General features: G+C 44.3%; 1 protein-coding gene across 2 annotated transcripts in view; it reads right to left on the bottom strand.

Moving 5' to 3' along the window:
* The window catches only part of ARIH1 (ariadne RBR E3 ubiquitin protein ligase 1), a 70153-nt gene extending 59042 nt beyond the window's left edge, over positions 1–11111 (bottom strand). Inside the window, exon 1 of one of the 2 annotated variants that reach the window (XM_053271862.1) lies at positions 10492–11111. In XM_053271862.1, coding sequence (XP_053127837.1) covers positions 10492–10863 — 372 coding nt within the window. In that variant the 5' untranslated portion in view covers positions 10864–11111. The remainder of the gene's footprint in view (positions 1–10491) is intronic. The other variant, XM_053271864.1, reaches the window with a different exon arrangement.
* Positions 11112–12724: the final 1613 nt, after the last annotated feature.

Genomic DNA, 12724 nt, shown 5'->3' with positions numbered 1-12724 from the left:
TAACCATAACACAAGTGATAGATTTAATTATCCTGAAGAATGCAAAAACTTCACATTTTTCTGAAACACATACAACATCAACATGAATTACTTTACGTTACAAATCTTCAACTTACTGTATGTTCAGGACTCTTCAGTACACTGGTCAAGTTAATACTACCAGCATTTTAACTGGATGAAATGACAGTTTACAGCAGGATGTCAGGACAGCATAGGCAGTCCCTCTTTTACCCTTTTAACTCTTAAGTGAGATAGGCCAATAAGTTGGGAGATACAAACACTGGCCCAAGGCCACCATAAATTTGGTGGCCAAGCAGGAATTTTTACCTGGGTCTTCCCAGTCCAAGGCCAGCATTCTAACCAAAATGGTTCTCAGTAATCAAAGTGGTCCATTAAACCAGGTATGGCATTAGCAAGCTCAGGGGCCACAGGTAACTCCCAGTGAAATAGCTCTCCAGGCCTTTGGGCTTAGCCTCTAGCCAATAAAACAAATCTTATTGGGTGGCTGGGGACAGTGCTCAGGGTTATTCTTACTTTCTCTCCCATTACTCTCAGTTTTCTTCACCCACAAAAGCAGCCTACAGCAATATTCTCCATTCTACAGCAATATTCTCCTGGAATTCAGTAGTCCTGCTTCCAGTACTTACCAATCAACTAGACCAGTGGTTCCCAAACAAGGGGCCTCCAGATGTTGCTGAACTACAACTCCCATTGGCCCCAGCTACAATTTACTGTGGCTGGGGAGTATGGGAGCTCTAGTTCAGCAACATCTGGGGTCCCAGTTTGGAAACCACTGAACTAGACCCTGCCCAACATTCATGGTTAGAAGGTTGGGCAGAAACAGAGGGCGGTACTGGACAAAAAACATGGAGTGGATTTTTCTGTGTAGCAGAACATAGAATAAGGCTATAATTAAGAGTTCAGACAGCCTGTCACTTAAGAAACTGCAAGTTTTTTAAAAAGAATTCTCTGCCTTTAACATGGTGATTCTCTTTATTTAGCAGGGGAAGAGTAACTGGCCATCTCCACCATCAGTACAGTACCTCCATTGACTGTTGGTGTCTATCTTATGTTTCTTTTAGATTATGAGCCCTTTGGGGAAAGGGATCCATCTTATTATTTCTCTGTGTAAACTGCCCTGAGCCATTTTTGGAAGGGCAGTATAGAAACCGAACCACCAACAACAACAGCTGGCCTTGGGCTTCTCTCTCAGCCTCCGTGTTAATTATCTGCTTTTTGATCGTGTCTTTGTCCAGCTCTGTGAAAATCCTATATTCTGTAGAAGGAATTATTTTTACAGGTTGCCATTTTGTGACTGACGCTTCCCTGGGCACCATTTTGCATTGGTAGCTCCCAAGACTCTGGTAAACCCAACAAAAAAAAGTAGCTCCTGGAAGGAACCCTTAAGTCTGTACACTCCTGTTTTAAATCCTTGTCAAAATGACAATTTCCCTATTTATCATGAAATTACTGTTTTAGAATATGTCTAATCTTTTGCACCTAGCACTGTCAGAAGCGAGTAGTATTTACCCATTCTTAAAGTTGAAACTGAAAGTTGGATATATATTTAAAGGCATACAGTCAAATATTCCAGCACAGCTCTAGACATCTCATTCTGCACCATGCATAACACAAGAGGAATAGACCAAAGGTCTATTTAGTCCAACAACCTGTTTTCCATAGTGGACAACCAGACGCCTCTGAGCAGCCCACAAGCAGGTCATGACCCTTCTTCCACTGCCTCTGAACCCAGGAGTGCTATTATCCAGGACTAAAGGTAAAGTTGTGCCATGACTAGCAGCCATTTATAAGCCTTTTCTCCATGAACGTGCATTTTTAAAATAATTTAAGCTAGCGCTCATCACCACATCTTGCAGCCACAAATTCCATTACTAATGGAAGACTTTAAGGTCCAGGCAGGGCTCTACAAATCAGGCTTAGTTCATTAGCCAACCATTATTTCTGCTTACCAGAAAGAGGGCTTAAGAGAGAAGCAGGTCTTCTGACATCTGCACTGGGGTATGTTTCTTACAGTGGGGGCCCCTCTCCTACTGCTGAGATGCAATTCCTGCTGTTTCTTATCTTCTCAAAAATGTACTTGAAACTCGACCCCTGGGGAGGAGCTCTGTGTGGTGTGCTCAGTAAAGGGCTGAAGGTACTGACCACTGGTGAGCAGAAAAGTGGGTCTGTAGTTGCCTGCATCCAGTCGCAATTTTTGTATTGTGTTTGACTCACTAGCTATCTTGTCCACTGAAAATACAGCACCTTAAGATATTCTTCAATGTATATGAAACGGAACCCACCTTTCAGTTTAATGTGAACACATTTGTTTCCTCTCCTAACTATACGGCTTCTCCCCATATCCACTAGGATGATGACCATCCCAAAGTTGCTTCAGCTTCCAGCACAAACATGCACAAATCACCTTCAGATGATTCCTTGGAAGCACAAATACAAAGTCTTCCAAATGAAGACTGACTTATTTAATTCCCTTTCTGTCAACCCCTTAAGTGCACAGGACAGGTAACAGCTATATCAAAACCAAATAGGAGGAAAGCTTGTGACAGTGAGCATGAATTGTCCCCTTTGCTAAGCAGAATCCACCCTGGTTTGTATTTGGATGGGTAAGTACTACATGTGAACGCTGTCTGCTACAAGATATTCCCCTTAGGGAATAGGGCCATAGTTCACTGGCAGAGAATATGCTTGCATGCATAAGGTCCCAGGTTCAATCCCTGGCAGCATCTCCAGGTGGGGCTGGGAGAGACTCTTGACTGAAACCTTAGAGAGCTGCTGCCAGTCAGTGTAAACAATGGACCAAGCTAGATGGACCAAGGATCTCACTTGGTATGGTATAAGGCAGTTTACTAAGTACTAAAACATAATTTAATTTGTTCCACACCAGGTTAATCTGGGTCACTGAATACCAGTCCTAAGAGGAAGGTTTTGCAGTTCTTCTAGAAAAGTACACAAGCTCAGACTTTGACAGACCTTTAAGGTGTGTTCCCTCTAACAGAGATTCCCAGATGTTGACTGCAACTCCCAGCATCCCCATCTGCAATGGCCTTTGGCTGAGGATTATGGAAGTTGTAGTCAACAACATCTGGGAATTCATGTTGGAGGGAACACTGCCTCTAAGGGAAGCAAGTTTCCACAACTGCTGAGCAAACATCAAGAACAGCTCCCTACATGCCCTCTCAGCAGGAACTTGGCATACGGATAGGATGGTCATTTTCCATCCAATGAAATAAGATGACTTGACTGTACCATCAGCTGTGCACTATTCAAGCAGCAAGGAGATGTGAGCTGGGAGGATAGGGAGACATGAGAAGGTCTAGAACAAACACAAGTGTGGCACTGATCATTTGTATCTGCCAGAACTTTCTCACTAAGCTTTTCATACTTTGCGAGAGAAATGGGACTAGCTAACCCCATGATGTCTTTTTCATATTCTTCTTTAAAGAGAACAGCAGTGAGTAATCTCCACTGGGTATTCTACCATTCTCTCTTATGGAAGATGTACTAGTGATTTTCCTGTTTTGGCACTAGTTTATTCTTTGAGACTTCTAGCCTTTGCATGCAAGAGGCCAGTCTTTCTGTACATACATTTTAATCACAGGGTGATTTAAGCAATGAATCTAGTAAATTATTTGCCAAGTGGTTTGATATACCTGAATTCTTATTCTTTACAATGTTTTACATCTTCAAGACACAAGACAGGTAAACTATTACAGGAACTTTTTTGTAGATTACATTCAGACACCCTATCTGTAAATTCCAGCAAGTCAGCTAACCCTACACACTCCTTTTGCACTGATGCTTCTTGCTGATTATTTTGGGTCAGAGTGTGTCTACATAGAGACCAACTTCTCACAAACTGATGAGATGCTAAACCTATGTCTGCACCACACCACTTCAAACCGCATGCTAGATTTCCAAGGGGGGAGCGATTCTATCATATGGCGCCCCCTTCTGCAGTCTCAAGTGGTATAGCCAGACCACTTCAGCTGCAGTTTGAGAAAACCAGCACAAGTCTAATTCTTTCAGGACTAATTCTGATTGTATACTAATAACTTCACTTCTAATTGCTTTGCTTTTTGTCTTGAGATGCATATTTGTAATACGCCCTCCAAAGTGCTTTAAGTGCAGCCCATAAAATCTGAGCCCGGTCACCTGTGAGCTCTTCTTACTACAAGCTTGAGGTAAGTTACACATGCCAGTTAAAAGGGAGCCTTTTGTTTTTTTCACATGTTTCTGCACAGTCAAGATGAGGCCTATATAACATTTGTAAGCCCACATATATAGCTTTCCTTTCATTTTTCAACTTTCATCTGAACTGCCAAACAGCAAAAGTTATGCTTTGATAGCTGAGAACAACAGCTTGCAGCTCTCCTTTTTACACGGGAAATATATGTAGTATGGCCTGAATCAAAAGTAGCAAGTGACACTTATTTCAGAAGTATACCAAATAGTATGGTTTTATGTAATGGGTATGTTGTGTATAATACACTGGGTGCAGTTTTCCTCTCTCCAATCCAAAGCAATGAAAAAGCCATCAAAATGTGGCTTCAGTTTCAGAATCTTTATATCCTCCTTATACTAACCTCTTTAAAATGAACACAATCAGCAAAGGATCAGGCCCTCACTTCTGAGTTTAAGGTACATACACCAATATGCATGCACTTCCGACACAGCATTTTTGCCTACTGTACACTGGTATAAGAAATATCTTAGCAACATAGTAAAGTGTGCCTGCTATCAAGTCAATTTCGACTCCTGGTGCCCACAGAGCCCTGTGGTTTTCTTTGGTAGAAGGGGTTTACCATTCCCTCTTCCCGTGCATTATGAGAGGATGCCTTTCAGCAATCTTTCTATATCGCTGCTGCCCAATATAGTACCAGCGGCGGGTCGAACCGGCAACCTTCTGCTTGTTAGACAAGCATTTCCCCGCTGCGCCACTTAAGGAACATAAGAGGCTGCCAAATATAGAGTCAGACTTGGTCTAAGAGTCTTCAGTCTTCTCTGAAGTGGCCTTTAATCACAATACAGGGAAACAAAGCAACCCAAGAATTCTGAGTTCAGGATTTCCGGGTCCATATTTCTAGTTTGAAGAAAGTAATGAAGTCTGAGATTAGAGGGCAGCAGTATCCTGAAGAATTCTGCAAAATCATTAACCAATGGCAACACTATATCCACCATGTTTGTTAAAGTAGCATACACTAATGTGTTATGTAATTTTGCTAATTTTTGCTGCACATTAATCTTACTATGTTTTTGGTGTTAAGCAAATATCCTACCTTTTTCTGTAAATAGAATGATAATTTGCTAATCCTAGTCACAACAGAATGGCATCCAATCTTTCTACATGATTTCCTTTTCCTGGATAAAATAATCTTGAGAACGTATCATTAGGTAGTTATTACCTAATGCACTTAGCTCAGCCTCACTCACAAAAATCCAGTCTGAGGGGTCAGAGTTGAGAATCCCAGAACGTGCTCGAAGGCTGAACCTCATCACTTAATCCAACACTAGCAGCCTAGGTCTAGGGATCCATCTGACAAGACACATTTGCTGTCTGAATAATAATTCCATCAAGTTTGACCTCAGAAGTGTCAGGCACCAAGATACCCCGATGTGCACAACTTACATACCTCCACAATGAAGATCGTTGGGGGCGGGGAGGGGGAGATAAGCTTGAGATCTGCATTCCTTGACCAGAACTGGCAAAAAGCATCACTACCATCCATTCATGCCTACTGACACTGCATTACCTACAAGTCAACCCAGATGTCCTGACCAAACAGACTTTAGCCCTTCCTTGTTTGATCCAAGGAACTCTTTAGAAGACTAAAAGACCATATAAGTTTCCCCCAAAGCAAAATGTTTGTGCTATTACTGTGAAGTATCCAACATGACTTGGCAAAAAACAAACAAGATGTGCAAGTTATTTCACAAGTATTTTCAATTTTTTTAAGTTCAGGATCTATTGTAGTCCTCCCTATTAAGGACAGGTTTGCAAGTAATATAAACCACCAGGGGTTGCAGGGTAGGGCGAGGACGCTCTTCCTCCAAGGAGCCCAGAGCGGTGTACTACATACTTGAGTTTCTCTTTCACAAAAACCCTGTGAAGTAGGTCAGGCTGAGAGAGAAGTGAATGGCCCAGAGAAGTCACTTCACCCAGCTAGTTTCATGGCTGAATGGGGATTTGAACTCGGGTCTCCCCGGTCCTAGTCCAGCACTCTAACCACTACACCACCCTGGCTCTCTGCCAGCACAGTTTAGGTTTGCAAGCCAAAGTCAGTTACCTCTCCTTTCTCACAATCCACCCAAGGCCTTGGATGGTTTGGGTTGTTTATTTTCAGTCCAGTCAGAGCACTAAATCTATAGGTCCAAGGCTTTGGACAAGGTTGACTGAGCATGATACACCATTTCTTTTTAGGCCTCCTTCTAGGAATGCAATCTCTGGCCTTCTGAACTCTAGCTCACCACACCTCCCAGTAAATCCATCCGCATCCTCTTGCCTGCAGTTCTGTATAGGACCAAATCAAGGGATATCTAGATGGAGATGAATGGTAGTAAACCCTCTGTGAGGTACTTAGTTGAGTATATTCTCAGTAGGCAGTGGGAGTCCAGCCCTCACTAGCTTGTCTTCCATTTTATCTGTGAGAACTGATTAAAGAAACATAAGAATGAAAGAGAGAATGGGCAACCTCGAGACTAAGTTAGTCATAACCAAGTCTCATTGAAATTAGTAGGACTTAAGTTAGTTATGACTGTCTTGTCTTATTTCAGCAGTACTAACTAGCTTGGATGTTGCCCAATGTGGCTTTCCTCCTAGCCCAGCAACAAAAAGATCAAACTAGCATCAACAGGTTTTTTCAAAATTTCCGTTTGAGTTTCTGTACTTTACTACAGCTACAGGAAGGCTCAAAGTCCACTGAAACACAGCAGAGCAAATGATTAACCCTTTCCTTGCAGACAATGTGTCTAATCAAAATCAGCACTCCTTTCAGCTACTTTCCTATTTGAGAAGGGAGAAATACCAGGCCTACATATCTTTTTCCTCCTGGGGAAGAAAGCATCGGGGGGGGGGGGCGGGGGCGGGTTTGACTGAACCAACAGTTTGCAGAGAAAGAGTAAAGTATACACACTGACATAGTGTAACACTGCTATGTCATGCGTTTCATTTCCCCAAACCAAATACACCTGCATCCTCATTCCATCATCAATTACCTCTTCAATTTTCTCCAAACAATTGCTGAAGGAAGTAAATATTCAAGGGTTTTCACATAAGTCGAGCCACCTAATGGCGCAGCGGGGAAGTAACTTGCCTAGGGAGCAAGAGGTTGCTGGTTCGAATCCCCACTGGTATGTTTCCCAGACTATAGGAAACACCTATATCGGGCAGCAGTGATCTAAGAAAATGCTAAAAGTCATCATCTCATACTGCGTGGGAGGATGCAATGGTAAACCCTTCCTGTATTCTACCAAAAAGACAACAACAGGGCTCTGTGGTCACCAGCTAGGTGGCCAGATTTGGCTTTTAAAAAGCCACATTCTGGCTTACGGCCCATTTGACCCACGAGTATACCCCTTAGGTTCTGGCAACTCTGGACCAGGAGTTGACACCGACTCAACAGCACAACTTTACTTTACATGCATCAATGGTTGCCTGCCCCTGCTACTGTAACCCATCAGTGTCACAACAGGGCATCTATTCCTGGTTAAGGAAGCCACCCTGTCTTTGAGAGCCATCCCAAGCAGTATTGCACTTGACTGGTGAGATAAAATATTTTAAATAAATAAAGCCAGAAGCAACATGGCCTCCAAACAAAGGAAATTTTTTGAATCTATTAGTGTGGAACTAACCACATTAGCACAAGCAAAATGAATAAACAAGTAAAACTCTGGCATAACCTTCCTTAGTAATCAAGTACACTCAATCAGTTTCTAAATTATAGTCATCTGCCATGAATTTCTCTAAGTACTGGAGAACTCTCCTTAGCCTCAAAATCAGTCCAGCACTATTAGATAAAGAGACTGTCTTTTAAAACAAGGCCTCAGTAAGTGGAAAACTTTGGTTTTTCCTAGTATATTAATAATATTCATGGCATCTACAACTTGGATGGTGAAGATCATGACAGCCTCTGTTGTCAGTGTGCCTTAACAATGGTTAGTGTTGTTAAAACCCATTTCCAATTACTAGGCCCTGAAGGAACCACACACTTGAGATTTTCTTAGTCCTTTGTATGAATTTGCAGTCTTGACGAACATGGCATGTAAACACATTATAGTTCAACCTGATAACATTTAGAACTATAGCAACCAACTATATCCCACCTGACCTTAGAAACCCCAGCTAACTTGGCAAAGAGGCATCTTTTAACATGATGATTCACTTTTATTTAGCAGGGGGAGAGTAAATGGCCCTATCCACCCTGAGCACAGTACCTCCAGTGACTGTTGCTGGTGTCTATCTTGTGTTTCTTTTTCGATTGTTAGTCCTTTGGGGGCAGGGAACCATCTTATTTATTTATTATTTCTCTGTGTAAACCACACTGAGCCATTTTTTGGAAGGGCGGTATAGAAATAAATAAATAAATAGTTTTGCAAGGTGCAGAAATATCAGTGGGCAATTTGGTTTTCTGCAAAAAAGGAGCTAAAAAGATCAACGGAGATACTGTAAGATCAACTCTTCCTTCTCAGCTCATATTCAACAGAACTGTAGCCCAAGTGCTAAATCAGAAAGAAGAGGCCCTGGCAACTGGAATGCTCACCCCCACCCGTTTAAAAAGATCTAGAAAGACTGAGTCTCTGAAGAAGAGACGCACACACACATATGTACACCCAAACCAATGCAGAGCAGTCCCCCTAAACAAGAAGTACACACTGAAAGTTCCTTAACACTGTTTGGTTCTTGAGGATGTAATGGCAACCAAGTCACTCCAGACACACATTTCTGAGCCTTGCCTATTATCACATTGCTACAATAAGCAGCTGCAGCGTCAAGCACAGAAAGAACCCCAGTTCTTCAGTGAATGCCAAAGCTTGCCCTCATGCCATTCTCCAGAGACACATCCCAGTATCCTCTACAACATGATTGCACAACTATGGTCCTCCAGCAGATGTTGGACTACAATCATCCCTGACAGTTGGCACTTTAGAGAAACATGTCAAACAATGTAGTCTCAAGATATTATATTTCCATAATACCCAATTATTTTCAAAGGCCTCCGTAGCTTAAAGAAACAGCATTCACTCACTCATCTATCCAAGAAGAAGCAACAGAAACCAGTGCATCCAAGAATGGTAGGAGATAGTATTCTCTCTATTTTTTTTCATCTGTGTGTGGAATGAGTTTTATTCTGGGCAGCAGTATAAAGGCAGTGTGTGCATGCATACATTCAGAGTGGGGCCTTCTTGATTAAACTTGACCAGGAGCTAAAATTAACCGAGCAGACATCAAAAGGTGTGTGAGCACATGTGCGTGCCTTAGAGAAAACACTGGTAGGAGATTTCTCTAGCATCCCAGGAGCCAAGCCAGACAAACTTCCTTCTTGGCCAAGACCATATGTGCTCATCTCTCCTGCAGATTTCAGCTGCCCTGGTACCCACCTCCCTCCACACCCCAGGTTGTCCTGCCACACTGACAAGGCTGAAAGATTTGGCCTACTCCAAAGAAGCAGTATTTTTTAAGAGGAACCTGATCCCTCTTTCTCAACCAGTCTGAAAATGCCAAGCCAGTGTCATGAACAGTGTTCTCTCTCTCTCTTTTTTCCCATCTGTGTGCAGACTGAGTTTTCTTCTGGGCAACAATATCAAGGCAGTGTGTGCACATGTGCATTCAGAATGGGGCTTTCCAGATTCAAGCTGAGCTGGATATAAAATTAACTTAGCAGATATCAAAAACCATGTGAGCATGTGCAGGCCTTAGGGGCAACACTAGTCATGAATAAAGTAGATAAACTAACAGGTCGTTCAATTTCCTCTACAGGTCCTTAATATACGGCAGGCCTGCACAACTTTGCCACCCCCACCCACGGCTGTTTTTGCACTACAACTCCCATAATCCCCAGCCACAGTGGCCAATGGCCAGGGATTATGGGAGTTGGAGGCCCAACATCTGCAGGAGGGCCAAGTGGAGCAGCCCTGGTGTAGACAATACTCCGCTAGACGGACCAAGGCTCTGGACCCGGTATAAGGCAGCTTCCTAACTGCTCCCCGCCACCCCCTGTGCTCCCCCAAACCAACTGTTTTCCAGCAGCCCGGGGAAACCGCCTCCCCAGCGGCCCAGCGCCTGTGCAGAGCGCCGAAAAGGCGTGGCTGCCCGAGCCGCCGCCGCCGCCGGCCGAGCCTCTCCTGGACCGCAGCCCGCATTCCTCCGCCGGCGGCAGGCCCCCCCCCCCCCGCCACCTCGCCCAGCCCAGGCGCGGCCCTCGCCCTCCGCCGCGTGCGAGCCGAGCCCGCCTCCCCCCCCTTGCGCGCGCGCACCTGGATGACCTCGTTGACCTCGCGGATGCACTCCACCATGTGCTGCAGGATCTGCTCGGCCGTCAGCACCTCGTAGCGGTAGTCCTCCTCCTGCTCGTGGCCCAGCCCGCCGCCGCCGGGGCCCGGCCCGCCCAGGCCGCTGCCGCCCAGGCCTCCGCCTCCGCCAGGCCCCAGGCCGCCGGTCTCGCCGCAGAGCAGCCCGTCGCGCTCGCCGCCCACGCCCAGCCCGGGCTCCACCAGCTCCACCTCGCCCAGCTCCAGGTCGGGCTCGTCTTCCTCGTCGGGCTCGTCCTCGTCCTCCTCAGCGCCGCTGTCCTCGCTGCACTCCTCGTCCTCGTCGAACTCGTAGTTGTAGCCCTCGTCCGAGTCCATGGCGGCGGGAGCGGAGGGGAGCGGGGCCGGCCCCAGCGGGCCGGGGACTCGAAGGCTCCGGCCTGCCGCCTCCCTTCGGCGGACCGATCCCAAACACCCGCCGCCCCTGCTCCTCACAGGCGCCGCTGAGCCAACAAAGGGACGCGTCCGGCCCGCTCCGTCACCTCGACGCACGCACCACGCACGCAGCGCGGCGCAGGGGCGCAACCCCACGTCGCGTGACGTCACCGACGTGGAGGGCCGGGCCGCTCGCCGCGCCCCCTTCAGAAAGGTTCTTGCTCGCTCTCTGTAAGGCGGTTCGTTCCAGGGAGTCGTCCATGCTGAGTGTGGCACCCGAAAAATGCCTTTGGGGCCGCCATCTTCTCAGTCTGTGCTGTGCGCGCGCGCACGCGCTAAGTTCTCTTCTACAGGGAGTGGTAGGATTTCTCCATTTTGGGTGTGGCAGAGCTCTGCCCGGTTGCCTTGTTGAATGTTGGCAACTCTGCGGTCTGACAACAGTTGTTAGATGAAAACTTGTGTGTAAATTATATATGAAATTTGCACACATACAACTTGTTATAACACACATACATATATAATTGTTTTATTATATTTAACTTTTCCGGCTTCGTTTAATTGTGTGCTATTTTTATTATGTAGCTCGCCTAGAGATATGAATTTTGGCAATACAGAAATCCGAAAAAGAAAAAAAATAAATGTGTGTATGCAATCGATAGATAGGTAGCCGTCTAGTTTCGAAAAGCCCTCAAGGTGGCTTACAAACTAGAACCTCAAGAAAAAACACTCTTAAAATCAAAGCAAATGCAAGAATAAACATAAAGCTAGATAAAATATATTTTAAATACAAATTAAATGTATGGGGAAACAGGATGGATGCTGAAAAGAAAACAATAAACCGATCTAGACACACTCAGCGTGTCAAATAAGTAGCATCAACACTGTTGCAATTCATCAGCAGGCTTCATGTTCAATACTCCTAAACACCTGGGACAATAAAAACAGTTTTTAACCTGAAGGACAACAATGTAGGTGACAAGCAGGGAGATCTGGAGAGGGCGTTCGGGAGAGTCTGTAACTATAGGTAATCTGCTCCCTCAGCCTCAGTTTCCCAACCACAATATAGGAATAATATTTACTTTACGGTTGATGTAAGGATAACATCTAGCCCTGTAAGATAATTATCACACTTGCAATTTGCAAGAGAATACTCTTAAAAGTGCTATAAAATGCTAAGTAGTATTATTGTTCAGCTGCTTAAAATATGCATTTGTCAACCCTAGTATTTTCATTTCCAGTCAGACTGAAATTATTATTACATTATTATAATACTGTTATTATTGAACTGGTCGCTGCTATTTTTGTGAGCTAACCCAAGAACATGGTTTCAGTATGTACCATTTATTCAATATGCTGCATGTACAATGTATTCAGTATGCTACATTTATTTCACAATTCAGGGAAGAGGTTGTTTTTACTAGTAAAATGTGGATCGCCTTTTCAAAGGTGAGAGTTAGGCACTCTTGCTCTCAGAATTTTCACAACCTGATGTTCTATCATACAACATTGATGGATTTTACTGATATATCTCATTAAGTTGATAATCATCACTGCCATAGTCATCAGCAAACACTTGAGTGTGCCAATTAAATTATATTATTATAAATTATTAAGTATATTGATAAACTGCTTTCCAACAAAAAAGTTCTCAAAGTAGTTTATATAGAAGAAGGAATAAGATTATTCCCTGTCCCAAAACAATTCATAATGTAAAAGGTAAGGCAAGTTAAGCAACAGTCTCTAGAAGGATGCAGCACTGCTGTTGGATGGGGCAGTTACTCTCCCCCTGATAAAAATAAGAAAG

Source organism: Hemicordylus capensis, chromosome 10 (assembly GCF_027244095.1).
Source record: "Hemicordylus capensis ecotype Gifberg chromosome 10, rHemCap1.1.pri, whole genome shotgun sequence".
Lineage (NCBI taxonomy): Eukaryota > Metazoa > Chordata > Lepidosauria > Squamata > Cordylidae > Hemicordylus > Hemicordylus capensis.
The sequence above is the reverse complement of the archived record's forward strand: the minus strand, read 5'-3'. Positions and strand labels throughout refer to the sequence as shown.